A 15,010-nucleotide genomic window follows, 5' to 3' on the forward strand; every position below is an offset into this window, starting at 1 on the left:
GGGTTTTATGGTGTGTTTGAACATTTGAATTCCATCAATATATAAAAAAAAAAAAACATTTTTCGAAATCCTAAACAAGAAACCAATGAGCAATAGCAAAGGGAACATATCAAGACGTAGGGATTTCTTAGGGATAGGGAAAAGAATATGTCTAATTACTTAAATTATGTTTGATTGATTTGATATAATATGTGATAGGGTAAGGAGAATAATATATCATATCCATGTTTGATTGGTGATGAAATGGAATAAGTTATTTTTTCACTTATTCTATTTCATAGTTAATCAAACATAGTATAAGTGGTTTGAAATATTATTTATTATTATTTTTACATATGATATGCTAATCATAAGCTAAGATGTAGAATAAACATATTTCATATATCATAAATTTATTTTTTATCAATTTTTATATTACTTATTTTATAAAATAAATTTTTTATTATAAAATTAAATTTTAGGCTAAAAAAAGAAACTAAAAAATATTTATAAAATATATGGTAAAATAAAATTAATATATATATATATATATATATATATATATATATATATATATATATATATATATATATAATATTTTATATATTGAATAACATAATATAAATTTGTTTTATTTATTAAATTTAAATATTTTAATCATGAATATTGTTAAACATAATTCCATATTTTTTTAAATAAAAAAGATTGAAATGCAATATAATTTTATTTTAAACATTAGAAAATAATGTATATTCCATTTTATTTATTTATTTTATTCATTTTACAAATTAAATATAAGTATAACATTATATATCCCATTAGAACATGGGTGATAATGGTTGTGGTAAACCTTACTAGCATGCACACATTGACACAATGTCATTAATGTGGTGCTGTCCATAAGTGTAATGTCATGGAGTCCTGTTGTGGCACACAACATGAGCTATGCATGCCTCAAGTAAAATGAATTAGCAAAACGATGTAATGGACATAGACTATGGATTGAGGCTCAACACACAGGAGCAAACATTGTAACAAACATATGGGCTAAGAGGACTTGGCACATATGGGGCCATCTATACATACATTAGTGGACTGTGTGGCCTGCATGGGCTCTACATGATCTAGCACTTGGTGTTATCAGTGACCAAGTAAGGGCTGTGAGATCTAAGAGCATGACAATTGGAGGCACAAGGGTGTGACACCTTCACATTGAGGGAAACCTTAGCAAGGGACTGTTGGCGCATCAAGGAGATGATACCTGACATGGTATATTACAAGATACCCAACATGGGACACATGGTAGGCTAATATGCTTGCTAAACACACATGAGTCAAACAAATCTCTGCAAGGATTGAACAAAAAGTGGATTGAGGGTTTTATGTTGGGTTTGAACATTTGAATTCCAACAGCACTAGAAAAAAAAAATCATTTTTTGAAATCCTAAAGAAGAAACCAAGGTACAATAGCAAAGGAAACATATCAAGGCTAGGCAGAATGATTTTCATGGATGTTCAATAGTGATTACAATGAATCCTCATTCAGCCTGGGTATATCCTAGTTGGGTAGTTCATCCCTCCTCCCATGCATGGGACTTGTCCAGAACAGCCATTGAGATTGTCCCTGAGTGTTCCATCAGAAAGGAAATGTTAACCAATAGCAGATATAACACTCATGAAGTTTACCAGAACCCATGGCACTATCATAACAACCTTACATTTTAAAGGTACTTCCTCTCATCAACTGAGTCTAGAAACTCACATCGGAACTTCGCCCGGACATCTTGTTAAGTAGGCTCGAGCTCAAACATAGGTTGAGCCAACACAGTCAAAAGAATTAAGCTTTGGAAGTGACGAGGGAGATTGATCAATTTGATGGAGCCTTCTCTTTGCCATGCTGCAAGTGTTTGGCTATGTTTTCTCTCATGGCTTTTCCCAATGGATCAACTTGCTTACAGCATTGTTGTCCATAACCTGGGTCATGATGGCTAGACAAAGCAACATCTGGTTGCAATTTATCTTTACTGTCAATGATAATATTGTGAAGCAGACAACAGACCAAGATAATACTTGGGAGTTTCCGTTTATCAGGTCTCCACATAACTTTACTAAGGATCCTCCAAGTACCCTTCAACTGTGAGAATGCCCTCACTGCAAGCGACCGTGCAGCCTCATGGTTTGTCTTGAAACCCGACATGGAAGATGAGATGTCATTATACTCACAAGGAGTTATGAGCCATGGAAGGAGAGGATAGCCAACCCCACCTACAACATATTCTCTGATCTCCACCCCTTCAGATAAAATTCTGACGTTCCCATTCAAGCGCTCACCAGCCTCACAGTTTCTATAAAATCCTGTACACTTCAAGAGTCTAGACACAGTCATGCCTCCAGGCCAACCCGTCACAATATCTAGAAATCTCATCTCATCGTCAACAACTCCCTGCAAGAACATGCTGGAATTATTCTCTTGGTCACACCAATCATCTGAAGTTTGAACGGCGGGAAGGGTCATAATGATGTGAGTTGCATCAATGGCTCCACAACAATTGGACAATCCATATGATGTTTCGAACTTGGACTTGATTTCCTCCATTCTATTGAAATCAGGCCACCTGAGATGGTGCTTAGCTCGTTCTTCCACTGCTTCAATGAACCTCCAAGTCACCTGAGAAACAGTGGACTGGCCAACGCCAAAGGCAGCTCCAACAGAGACTTGGGACTCACCGGATGCCAACCTTCTCAGGGCAATTGCAACTTGTTTCTCCACACTAAGAAGCCTTCCCTCAATGTTGATGAGACCTGATGGCGGCCTTGACACAAGATCCTGTCTTACAAGTGAACAGATGTAGTCAAATGTCTTCTTTGACACCCTGAAGAAGAATTTGAATCCTTCTGCCTCGTCGGTGGGTATGGCTGAACCTGCAAGTCAGTGATTATATAAAGAAGATTTAAATAAATCGTTTTGATTCCCGGGCTAGAGTAAACCAAATTCTCAACCAGCTCTTTACAGTCAAAACCTTTCAAAATTTTGAATTATGAAGCTAAATTTCACGTACTTTTTAACCACATATCTAGATTATTCATTCAAATTCTCATCCCAGCTAAATAGCATACATTTAACGGCTGACTTATCTGGTATTATAACTAAGATTTTCCAAATTTTGCCCAATTTTCTGAATTTGTGAACTTGTACACCCAATTTCTACATAATTTGGTGATTTAAATTAAGTGAACTTCAACATTTCCAACTCATGATATTTGCTAACAACATACAGAATGTTGTCAATCGTTAAAATTACAATCACTGACTGTATATAAAATCTTCATCACACTAGCATTCTTGAACGGATTGCATTCATCCCTCCACTTTGTTGCTGAGAAAACTGAGGAAAAGAAAAGGAGGTGAATCTCATGCTCATAGTACCTCCAAGGAACAATTTTCCATGAAAAGAAGAGAAAACAACAAAACTCACCCAAACTACGTCAAATTAATTGAAATAAAGCTCAACTGAACGGAGCATTGTTTTTTTTCTACGCTCCCAAACACCCAAAAAAATGAATTTCAAAAGAGTAATTTCTCTTCTTTTCCAGCGTTTTCTAAGAAACCAAACAAAGCAAGGACTTTGCGCTATAAAACAGAAATAAAAAAAACAATCAGTGTCAAGTAGACTAAAATCAAAGCTCTAACAACCAAAAATAACCTAATAATGCGAATACCCTTGAAGCTGATTTGACAAATTTGCAATTTTTCCCATATCAAATTCGAAGCAATTGGAGGGTGGTGTGTTAGAGAACCAAAAATAAAACCTGGGATTGGAGAGTTCTTTTGCCAGAAACTGTCCCACCAGTCAGATTCAGTGGCTCTGGGCTCTATTGGGACTACGCTCATGCTTTTGCATTTCTTCGATTTCTTCGATTCTCGTTTGGCTTTTTTGGATTTCTTGGGAGGAGCCATCGAGCAGAAGAGGGATTTTCCACTGTTTGGTTTGGGGGAAAATTTTGCACAAATGCCAGCTACAAGAATCTGAAGTAACGAGAGCTGGAGTTCTTTTCGTCGGGAAATGTTCGTTTCCCGAGAAAAATATTCCGAAATTTAAATGGGGTCGGGTCCAAGTCCAAGTCCAACCACAACTACTGATGGGTTTTGGCCATTAGACCAGTCTTTTGATAGTTAGGTTTGAGCTTGGGCTTTAGGAAGCCCAATTTGGTATCACCTTGAAGATGATATTTTGGAGGAGTGGATTCACTCTCCAAATTTTCAAAATAATAAATATTTTTGAACTTAGTATAAAATTATATTGTCCGTCATCATTATTTAGAGAAACAAATTGAAGAATTAGTTTCATAGATAATTTATTTCCTTTGAAAAAAGAAATATCCATATTCCGTATGTTTGGAATGTTAAAATAGAGAATGAAAATGATAAATTTATTTCATTTCATCTTGCTTATTTTTACTTAGATTACTTTTTAAAACAAGAATAAAAACAAAAAATTTATTTTTATAAAAAGCAAAATGTACTTTTACTACTATTTTGGGTTTGTTTGAAATTATTTAATTAAAAAAACAAATTTAAGAAATTTTTCATTGAAAATAATTTTTTGAGATTTTTTATTTTGAAAATAAAGTGATTTTTTATAAAAAATTTAAGACATTTTCATTTTTTTTTTTGTATAGCATCTTGAAAAATAATTAGAAACATGGATAATGGCTTAGAAACTTTTGTATTATATATGAATGTATAGTACCTTTATAGACAATAAACTAATAAAAGACATTATTAATCAAGTGATGCTAAATATGCAAGTAGAGCATAATCCACATATACCCAAATCTCATTATTTTGGCACCTTATATATGATCTCATTATTTTATTGTTGGAATTGAGTTCCTAAAATTAAAACATGATGTCCATTTTCTATCATTTTGGTGTATTGACATTAATTTGAACATTCAACTCATATTCTTTATATTGTACATGATTTGGATGCATTAGGAGTTGTACAAAAAATACAAGTCATAAGTTCCTTGTAAGTAGATAAGTCGTCCACAACTGATTTATAGATTTGAACAATCCACTAGAAATTGTAGTACACCACCTCCTAATTAGAGGAATGACTTGTCTTGGCTGTTGGAATGATTTTCCCATGATAAGTGCATTAGTGTATGTGATGTATACTAGACATTACTTACGGTGAATCATGATTCAAGACTATTAATTGTTGTGATTTATTAAGCTACTATACTATATGGACTCTCAACCTTAAGAGAATGATATCTCATGGGATTGAAACAATGTGTCCCCTTACGTGATCCAAAATGATATGTGATTATAAAATTTGTGGTTATAGTAATTCTTTTAGTGGAATTTGACTTATGGTCATTAGAGTTAGAATATGTTAGTTCATCATATAATAAGTGAGATTCGTAACTCAAATATTTGAGAGGTAATCTTGATAAGTGATAGTACTGCGTTGTTAGATCATATACACCAGTTCATAAGGAGTCTGCATGCAGTGAATAGCATGTCATAGACCCGAACTTCATCTCGTTGTTATTTACATAGGGTATTGGAGTGCAGTTGATTCTCTTTGGTAGAATATTAAATGAATTTCAGAATTGGATTATAAGGGAGACAATATTCCTATGGGTCCCAATGGTCCCCACTTTGAGTTCATATACTATGATGACATGGTTTATGAGGGTTGGATTGACTCTAGGTTCATTCTTGTGCATAAAGGCTTTTTATTAATTACGTAAGATTGCATAGGTGATAATAAACAAAGTTTCTAGTTTGGGTTAACTGTTTAATTAGATGATCCTATGTGGTTAATTAATAAATTATGACTCGTTTTAAACTACATTAAATTACTTGAGTCTTAATGGGCTTAAGTCACTTAAGCCCAATGAGTAACCTTATAAATATTCCTTTATGGGTTAGAATTTCGACTTTCAGTTAGTCCTCTTCCACTTTTAGAGAGAGACCCAAAACTTCTTCTCTTCCATTGCCCACACTTTGGAGTGCTAAGTGTACGAGTCATCAAGTAGAAAATCTTGGGTGTACAAGATCTTTAGATTTTATAAGCATGTTCTTCATCAGATGAATTTTGATATGAGAACATCCATATCATAGGTATGGACACTTTTTTCTCTAGATCTTTTATCTTAATATGGTTTTTATGGTCATTGTTTCCATTATGTTAGATCTAAAGAGCCCTAAGAATAGTTGCATACACCCAATGAGATCTAGGGATAGGAAACGGAGTAATGCGAGGTTCCCAACATTTATACCTTAATCTCATTGTCTTAAACTTTGACCCATTGTTCTATATCTTATTCACAATTGTTTGTAACTTATTCCATTTGTTTATATCCTTGTTTAAACGATCCAAATTAAAAGCTTGATGAGTACTAATTTGGTATGATTGATTTTTCCATAACACAAATCTTAGAAAACTTACAATTTATTTAGATGGGGATGAGGAAAGCATAGCCCAGTGACATTCTCCACACAACCCCAAAATGCTACTTTCCATATCTACTGATCTTCTGTATTACATCCATATACATTACCATTACTTGAAAACCCTAAAGTTGGAAGGAGAAAAAACCTCCAACTTTCACCAACTTGGTACAACTTTATGAGCTATATTTGATAAGTTATTATTCCAAATTCTTGGGGTGTTTCTCCTTCTCCACTGATCTCTATTAACTCAAACCATGCTTGAATCATCAGTCATAGCTTTTGGCTTGCATGTATGAAGCATGAAGTTGCATGCTCCCACAGCCTCCCCCACTGTCAGATATATCCACTCCTGCCCTAATAGCTCTATAAACTTGGACTTGTTCATCTTCTTCATCACTTCCCTCCTGGATTCGCTAGTACAAGCTGTGAAAAACCCGAAATTAGCGTTAGTTTTGTCTTGTGTTCTTGGATGGAATTTGAAGATTTAGGTTAATCAAGTAATGAATTACCTTGAGCCCGCTTCTTTCCATGCTCTTCTTCACCTCCTCAAGCATGCTAATCCCACTTGTGTCAACGTTACCAACAGCCCCCATGTCAAGTATAACATACTGTAAACTGGATTCTCCAGCTGCCTTCAGCTTGTCTTCCTCCTCATCGATCCATCTCGATATCCTAACAACGGGAAAAGCCAGTCCCCTTGTCAGTACTTCTATGGAAACTCTTTATGATATTTATGAATTCTTCTTAACCAAATAGATGTATTTTAAAGTCATAAAAGTTCCTAGGTATAGAGTGGACAATAGCTACATAATTTGAAGAGTTTTATTGGAAATGGTTTTAGACCTGATCTCCAATCCTATTGTGAGGGTTTGATTGGTCCGTTGAAATTTTAAAGTCATGAGAGCCGTTTGGACTGAAAGTGGATAATAACTAAACAGTTTGGAGATAAATATATATATCATACCTTTCTCTCAAGTAGCTTGCATTGGCGAAGTAAATGGGGGCATCAATCTCAAGTATGAGAACTCCTGGAACTGTGCTTGCAGCTGGGTATTGATCAACACTTCTGTATATCTTGGAGTTGGGGATGTTCCCAAGCACCGTAGTCCTTGGCCTGGCCACAAAGAGAATCATCCTGAGAAGAGATATGGCCACCTGCATTTGGGGACAAATGTAAGGCTGAGTGAGTAGAAGTTATTAGAATTGATTCAAATGTGAGGTTGAGTAAGAACCCAATTTTAAGAAGTGTTTTTAATATTTTTAACAAGAAAGATTAAAAATGTTTGCTAAAATCAGATACTCTAAAAGTAAGACAAGTTAAGTAAATGGTACAGAGTCATACGGCTAGGACTAGGCCGATCTCCACGCTGCCAAACACCACGCCAATGTATGCGGCTATGCAGACTACGAAGTCGAATTTGTCCACCTTCCAGAGATGGATGGCTGCATCATAGTCTATGAGGCCAAGCATTGCAGCTATGATAATGGAGGACAGCACCACTAGGGGAGTGTAATGGAACAGTGGTGTGAGGAACAACAGTGTGATCATCACTGCCATTGCCATCACAATGTTTGACACTGCTGTCTTGCACCCTGCATTGAAGTTCACTGCTGATCTCGAAAAAGGCCCTGCAATTTCATCACCAAAAAATGCTTAATTCTCGTTATTTGCTTTTCTGACAGACTTAATAATTGGGAAAAGGCCAAGTTATACCAGTGGTGAGATAGCAAGAAGTGCAAGAACCGGCAATGTTCATCATCCCAAAAGCAATCATCTCTTTGTTCCCATCAATATGGTAGTTCTTAAACATGGCAAAGCTTCTCCCCACTGCTATTCCTTCCTGCATTATTCAGCATCATCATCGATTAAAGCTCGTTTAAAATATATGTTGAAAAAACAATTCAGATAATACAAAAATCCGGAAAATCTTTCTTTCGAGGCTCCGACCAAGCCTGACCCAAAAACAGAAAGTTTCATCTGGGTACATTAGCATTATTTGGGTAGCAGCAGTGCACCCAACAATGTACGAAATGTTAACCCACCCAGATTCCATGATTCACCTACTCACATGCAGCTGTTACCACAAAGAGCCTGATACGGTCAGACCAAGTGGGTACCTAAAGAGTCCAAGTAACCACCATTTAGCTGTATATATCTATATTCATATGAACCCTAAAGCTAAGGTCACCCGTGAAATTGAATTGGCCTCTAGCGCTCAAGTCTAGCGACCACTAGGTGACAAAACCCCACTTCATATTCACCAATCAAACTCATCTAGTCAAGTGTGATCAATTGGGGGCACGCCCTTGTTGCTTGCACGTTTTCATGTCCTATGGGATTCTATATGTTATAATATACATACATGGGGTTGTTTTAAAATTGGTTAAAAAATTCACTAAAACCCTAAATTAAAACCGATACAATTATTATTGTATCTTATACTAAAAGATACTGCAAATTAATATATGATATATATAACAATGATATGTTACGTAAGTTTTTGCGAAACGAAACATACTGCCATTGCGATGATGCCAATGATGATGCCGGTTTTAATGGCAGTCGAAAGATATGGGGATCCAAAGGGTAGTTCGCCGAGGGAGGGTGGATTGAGACCTTTCTTCAAGTTTCCAATCTGAGAATAATCACAACGATAGACACCAGATCAGAGCCTTCACATAATTGAAATCATAGCGGCAAGAAAGTGACAAAAATGAGGGTGACCCACCAATCAGAGTTGTCCAAGTAGTGGAACCCACAGTAGATTTGATTTATGGTGGTCCAACTAGCACTATTGGAAGGTCAGGATTGGTGGGTCACGGTTGCTTTTATTTTTTTTGGATGAGAGATAGAGACTGATAAATGATATGATGGGTGACATAGGAATGCTCACCACTTGGACACCGTGTCTCTCAGCGTGGGTGAGATAAACGAGAAGACTTCCTAATATCACTGACGTCAATGGTGCCATTGCTGATACCCAAAAGAACTTGGGTCTCCTCTTGCTCTACAACAAAAAAATCAAGTAATTTAAACACAAAAAAAAAAGGAAATATTTAGTTAAAAGATGAAATAATCCTGAATCTAATTCTTCCCATATTTTTACTTGAGACATAAATACCCTTTATCATTTTAATTATTTACATATAAGTTTTCAAAAAAAATTAATTTTACAAAAAATAATTATGGTATTTTTATCAGACAAAATAAATGATTAAATTTTAAAAATTAGATTTTCATTAAACCTTTTAGTCAAATAATCTTAAAAAAAATTGAATTTAATCTTATAAAGACAAGTTTTTTCAATCTATTCTCATTTCTAATCAATGTCCTATGAATGGGTTTTTCTTAAAAGAATTCATTTCAATAAAAATAATAATAATAATAATTTATTTCAACTAATAATATTTTTTTTATTATAAAGCATAATGGCCAATTAGTCAAGTAAAAAAAAATGCAAGATTAATATTTTACTTGGTCAACAATTTGATTTTTTTTTTAATGAAAGCAAATGCTAATTAAAATAACCTTTTGGAAAAACACTTCTCCTTTTGGCAAAAAAAAAAAAAAAAAAATCTCTTAAAAGGAGAAAAAGGTCCTCCAAGATAATTATCTTTGACTGGGTAATTTCTTTCTTATCAACCTAGAAAGCAGCAAAAAGATTCCACCAAGTGGAATAAGTGGGAGCAGGTCGGGGTTGAAATAACATTTCATGATTTACCAAGAAAAATTAACAATAATTAATAATAATTTAAAAAGGTAAGAAGTTGATGGAAGTCATGGAAGGACAACAACCCCTATTTGTTAAACATTCTTTTTGTTTTGTTTAATAATTAACCCTTTACTTAGAGTAATCATACTTGACTAATTGGCTACTTGAAAGGATGGTTGTAACTTGTAACCATAATAGTATGAGTTATATATGGGTTGGGGGTTTACTTACGAAGTATTTTGTAAGCATGAGGAAGAAAAGGAAACAACATCCCAGCACTCCACTTTCCCATCTCCACTGCAATGAACCATCACTATCACATATTAAAGCTGGAGAATATTATCCACTAATCAATTACTGCCAACCAATGCTACAACAAAAATACTAATCACTATTGGTAATTCTAATTAAAACCATAATCAAAAGACATGTAGTATTAATAATTATTACTCGATAATTATCATATTATCATGAAGATTTTAGTATGTCATATCTTGTTAATGATCTCATTATGGTCCCCGAGTGGGACTTAATGTATGATGCAACGTAGTGCAGATTTGATTACTTTATATCTTTTAATAAATCATCTCATCACTTTATATCCAGATTTTTTTTTACCCAAAGTTGAAATCTTTATCGGATTCTAAGTATGGTGTAACTTAGCATTGAGAGAGAGAGAGAGAGAGAGAGAGATGGATGTGTGTACAGTATTAAATTATAAAAGCCTATGAAAAGTGTAATATTAATATATTATAAGTGTTTTTGAGAAATGGGTGATTGAGCAGGTGGGGAAGGGAAGAAGGAAAACCTGGTGTGTTTGGGTGAAGACAGAACGCATGACAGAGACGATATCAGTGCCATGGGTGAAATGGTCGAGACCCAGAATCCCTTTCAGCTGTTGCAGACACACAACTGTTGCAGCTCCTCCCATGAACCCCACTATGGTTGCATGCGACAGAAAATCGACCACAAACCCTAGCCTGCCATTCACCACACCCCACTTCTGTTAATGTTTTCAACTCAAGTTTATGGTAGGCCAACCATATATGAAAGAAGACAATTGCTATTATAATTTAATCATGCAAAAATCCACAAAAAAAATACTCGGAGAGATATGGAGAGTCATCACCTCAGAAGGCCAAGCGAAACTTGAAAAACTCCAGCAAAGAATGTGGCTAGGAAAGCGAGGTGAAGATAAGTCTGGGGATGTTCATTGGCCTTCACTTCATTCCCCAGCATGGAAGCTATCAGAAGCGATCCAACCGCTACTGTCCCCACCGCCAAGTCTCTGGAGCTCCCCATCATAGCATAAACCAGCGGCGGAACGAAGCTCGAATCTGCATTTCAGGACATACCCATTATCCAAAACTGTGAAAAGGATGTTAAGATTGAATTGGAATCAAAATCTGTGACACTCACATAGCCCGAGAATTGGCGGTAGATTGGCCAGTTTGGCGTAGCTGATCCCCTGAGGGATGGCGAGGCTGGCGATGGTGATGCCGGAAATCAGGTCGGCCTTCAAGAACTGGAAGCTGTAGCGAGGACCCCATTCGAGGATGGGAAAAAAGTACTGAAGTCCCAGTATGAATTTCCTCGAAGCAGGCTGGTTCTTGAATTGCCGAAGCGGGTCATCGGGGAAGAAGGTCTCTTTCAGAGACGTCTTGAGCGATTTCGAGAAGGGTTGCGGCGGTGGAACCGCCACACGATGGGCACACTCCATTCCCGTCGCCGGGTACTTGTAGTCACCGTTTCCCATGCTCATACCTCCAAAAATATTACACCAAGGAATCACAGTTTTCTAACAAACAAACACTCAGATAAATATATGTCGTGCAATGAGAGTGTTTAGGGCTGGTTTTGATACTAAATTCAGAGGTGGATCTTGCCACCGGCAGTGGTGGTGGTGGTAATGGTAATAGTGGTGGAGGAGGGTGGTGGGTTTGAGCTGAGACTGAGGGAGGGGTGGCCATGATTTATAAAGGAGTTGTTTAGTGGGCAAAGGGCCCCACATGAGTTTGGTGGTGTTCAAATTTCTAGCCAGTTCTAGCTTTGAGTTCTTCCCAAATTGGTGCTACTTCACTAGTATACTTTAGTCTGTAGGACTAGTGTCCTAACTATTTTGCCATGTACCCTATTCCAAGAAGCAAAAATGCAAATCAATCACTCAATGCTAATTTTATTCTTTGACCCAAAACATTTTTATTGATATCTTAGTATCACTTTTTTTTTTCTTTATTTATAGTTTTAAATGAATTTAATTAAATATTAAATGGTGTTTGTTTTCTTGATTGAATAAAAAAAATGTCAAAATATTTAATTTTTTTATTCAGTTAAAATTAATATGTTGATATCAATTAAAACGTAATTAAACTGAACCTTTTGACTTTTTCTATTCAACTAAAAATTAAAAGTCCTGTGTCATCTCTTTATTACAAAATTGAGCAAATGTTAATATAATGATTTTGATAAATCCAAGAGGTTAGAAGTTTGGTAAAAGGTTTTTTTTTTTACTAGTAATATAATGTCAAATCAATCCTAAATCATTTTCCTTGACCTAATTGAAATTATTACCCTAATAGTTTGTACCTAAGAATGATTGATATTCCCTAACTATATTTTTTTTTATGTTTGTGCAAAGGAATTGGAGAAATAATTAAAATTATCCATTTAATATAATTATTTTTTAAAAACTCATAAAATGGTATTACAAGAAAATTGGAAGAAATCCGATGAGATAAAAACTCAAGTTTAGGGTGTAAATACTAAGTATGGAAAAACATTTTTCATGTTTTTAAAATATTTTTTGAGCTATTAATGAAATAATTCTCGATTAGTCACGATAACATTACAGTAAAACTTCCACAAATGTTTTTTGTGACATGAGTTTCATCAAAAAAATTTCAAGCACGACATATAAAATAGAGGAAAAGATGATAATGAAGATATCAAAATTTTCAAGCACTACATATAAGATAGAAGAAAAAATGATAACAAAGATATGAGGAGACAATGATCATGAAAAGATTCATTGCATTATATGATTATATGATTAGATTATTAATGGATTAGACTAATTTTACACCCAAAAAAAAACGTTTCAAAATGTTGTGGGTGGACGGATTTAGCAAAGGGCACATGATTTTGAAGATTCAAAAACCAGATCAGCAAGGCAGTGGATGTCCACTTGTCCAAAGGTGATTCACCAAAAGTAGAGGAAGCCAATTAGAGATGAAAAACACTTTGTGTGTTTCCATTGTTTCCAAAAAACAGATGTTCCAATAATTGTAGTTACCAAACTGGAAATAATACAATTAATTTAGAATTGACCCAAAACATGTGGACCCACCCACAAAGAAAGGCTCTTGGATCACCCACCCATTTGGTTAGAAAGGTGTTTGGGTCAAACATGAAAGGCTTGACAATGCCTTTTAACGTCTAAAATATTTCAAATAAATTTTATATATTTCTTAAAATCAATTATTAAAATAAAATAGTGACAAGTCAAGGCTGATGTGTCAAACTTTGATTGAAGGACAGGGTGCTTTCAATTAATCCTACAAGTTGCAGGATATGGTTGTTAAGATGTTTCAATTAGTGAACCAAATCTTTGAAATAAAGATAAGATAATTAAATGTAATTAATCTCCAGGTGTCACATGATCGAGACACTTGTTCAAAGATAAAACTAGTGGCTCCCAGGACGAAGGTCTCTTAACATAAAATATTGCTCATCTTCTTTGATAGTGTTTTTATTTTAAGTACGAAAAAATATATATTTTTTAAATGATTTTAGGAGAATCATTTATAAAGTATTTCTTAAAAAAAAAACATTTTAAGTGATTTTTTAAAATTTTAGAAAACATTTTATAACTGTTTTCTAAAAAAACATCATAAGCCTTGTAACTGTTTTTTAAAACAGATTTAAAAAATAATTTTTAAAAATAGTTTTTTAAAATTATTCTTTGATATTTTATAGAACAAAAATATGTTTATGAACCTAAAATGATTTTAACTTATTTTTTATTATTTTAAAATTTTATTTTTTATATCTGCAACTTTATTTTTAATCAGTATATATGTTTGTATAATTATTTTTTAAAACAAGTGAAAATAACTAAAATATGTTATCTAAAAGCACATGTTTTTTGTCGTAAAAACAGAAAATAGAAAATAATTTTCAATTGTCAAACGTGTTTTCCAATTTTATTTATTTTTTTTTTTTTGTTCTAAAAAACAAAAAATTCGTTCTTCAGTTACCCAATATGCCCTTAATTTTTTTCAAAAACATTTTTTAAAATCATAATCAAATAGACTCTAAATATTTAGAATAATCATTATTACATTTTTCTTAAAATCATTTATTAAAATAAGAGGTAATAAGTTAATATCATTGTGTCCAACTTCTATTTTTCCAAATAAAATATAAATAAATGTATAAGAGTAAGAAGGTGTTTGATAAATCAATTTAAATGACTTAAAGTAATGTAATAATTAAATGATTCAGTCATATCAATTTCAATTTTTTTAAAACATAGTTTTAAATTTACTTAAAATAAATTAATTATTTTGACTTAATACTTAAAGTTATTTTTAACTTTAAATTTTAAACATTAAATTATTTTAACAAACATATTTAATAATTTAAATTAACTTATGAAATCATTTTAAGTTATTAAATTGATTTACCAAACACGCAAAATACTCCCAAAATCTAAATCAACCTAATAAATCTATTACAACTTAAGTCTAATTAGTTGATCTCTCTACTTAAAAGATTAAAATGGTAGCTTCAATCATGCTTGTATGTAGGTGATGAAATGGAAGGTTTATTAGCCATAAACATCATAACC

The 15,010-nt window shown here is 33.7% G+C and overlaps 2 protein-coding genes and 1 long non-coding RNA gene across 5 annotated transcripts; all 3 read right to left on the reverse strand.

Annotated features, from left to right (window-relative positions):
• Nucleotides 1-1,326: 1,326 nt before the first annotated feature.
• LOC117904496 (protein ANTAGONIST OF LIKE HETEROCHROMATIN PROTEIN 1) lies at nt 1,327-4,057 on the reverse strand. Of its 3 annotated transcripts, none has more exons than XR_004649596.1 (3): nt 3,790-4,057; nt 1,742-2,901; nt 1,327-1,603 (listed from the first exon to the last, which is right to left on the reverse strand). XR_004649596.1 is itself a non-coding variant. In XM_034817126.1 (2 exons), the coding sequence occupies exons 1-2, from the start codon at nt 3,935-3,937 to the stop codon at nt 1,847-1,849; spliced, it is 1,203 nt and encodes a 400-aa protein (XP_034673017.1). In that variant the 5' UTR covers nt 3,938-4,057; the 3' UTR covers nt 1,327-1,846. The 3 variants fall into 3 exon arrangements, 1 of the variants encoding a protein (XP_034673017.1); XR_004649595.1 differs by having other exon boundaries at nt 1,698-2,901; XM_034817126.1 differs by having other exon boundaries at nt 1,327-2,901.
• On the reverse strand, nt 3,036-3,492 carry LOC117904497. The gene is made up of 2 exons (XR_004649597.1): nt 3,456-3,492; nt 3,036-3,365 (listed from the first exon to the last, which is right to left on the reverse strand). It is a non-coding gene; the product is annotated as an uncharacterized LOC117904497 (long non-coding RNA).
• Nucleotides 4,058-6,387: 2,330 nt separating the features above from the next.
• LOC117904495 (sulfate transporter 3.1-like) lies at nt 6,388-12,101 on the reverse strand. The gene is given in 12 exon segments (XM_034817125.1): nt 6,388-6,850; nt 6,853-6,871; nt 6,958-7,120; nt 7,413-7,603; nt 7,791-8,077; nt 8,163-8,289; nt 8,968-9,084; nt 9,343-9,456; nt 10,393-10,458; nt 10,970-11,141; nt 11,291-11,498; nt 11,581-12,101. Coding segments are annotated over 12 exon segments (1,962 nt in total). The 5' UTR covers nt 11,924-12,101; the 3' UTR covers nt 6,388-6,695.
• Nucleotides 12,102-15,010: the final 2,909 nt, after the last annotated feature.

This window comes from Vitis riparia, chromosome 17, assembly GCF_004353265.1.
Source record: "Vitis riparia cultivar Riparia Gloire de Montpellier isolate 1030 chromosome 17, EGFV_Vit.rip_1.0, whole genome shotgun sequence".
NCBI lineage: Eukaryota > Viridiplantae > Streptophyta > Magnoliopsida > Vitales > Vitaceae > Vitis > Vitis riparia.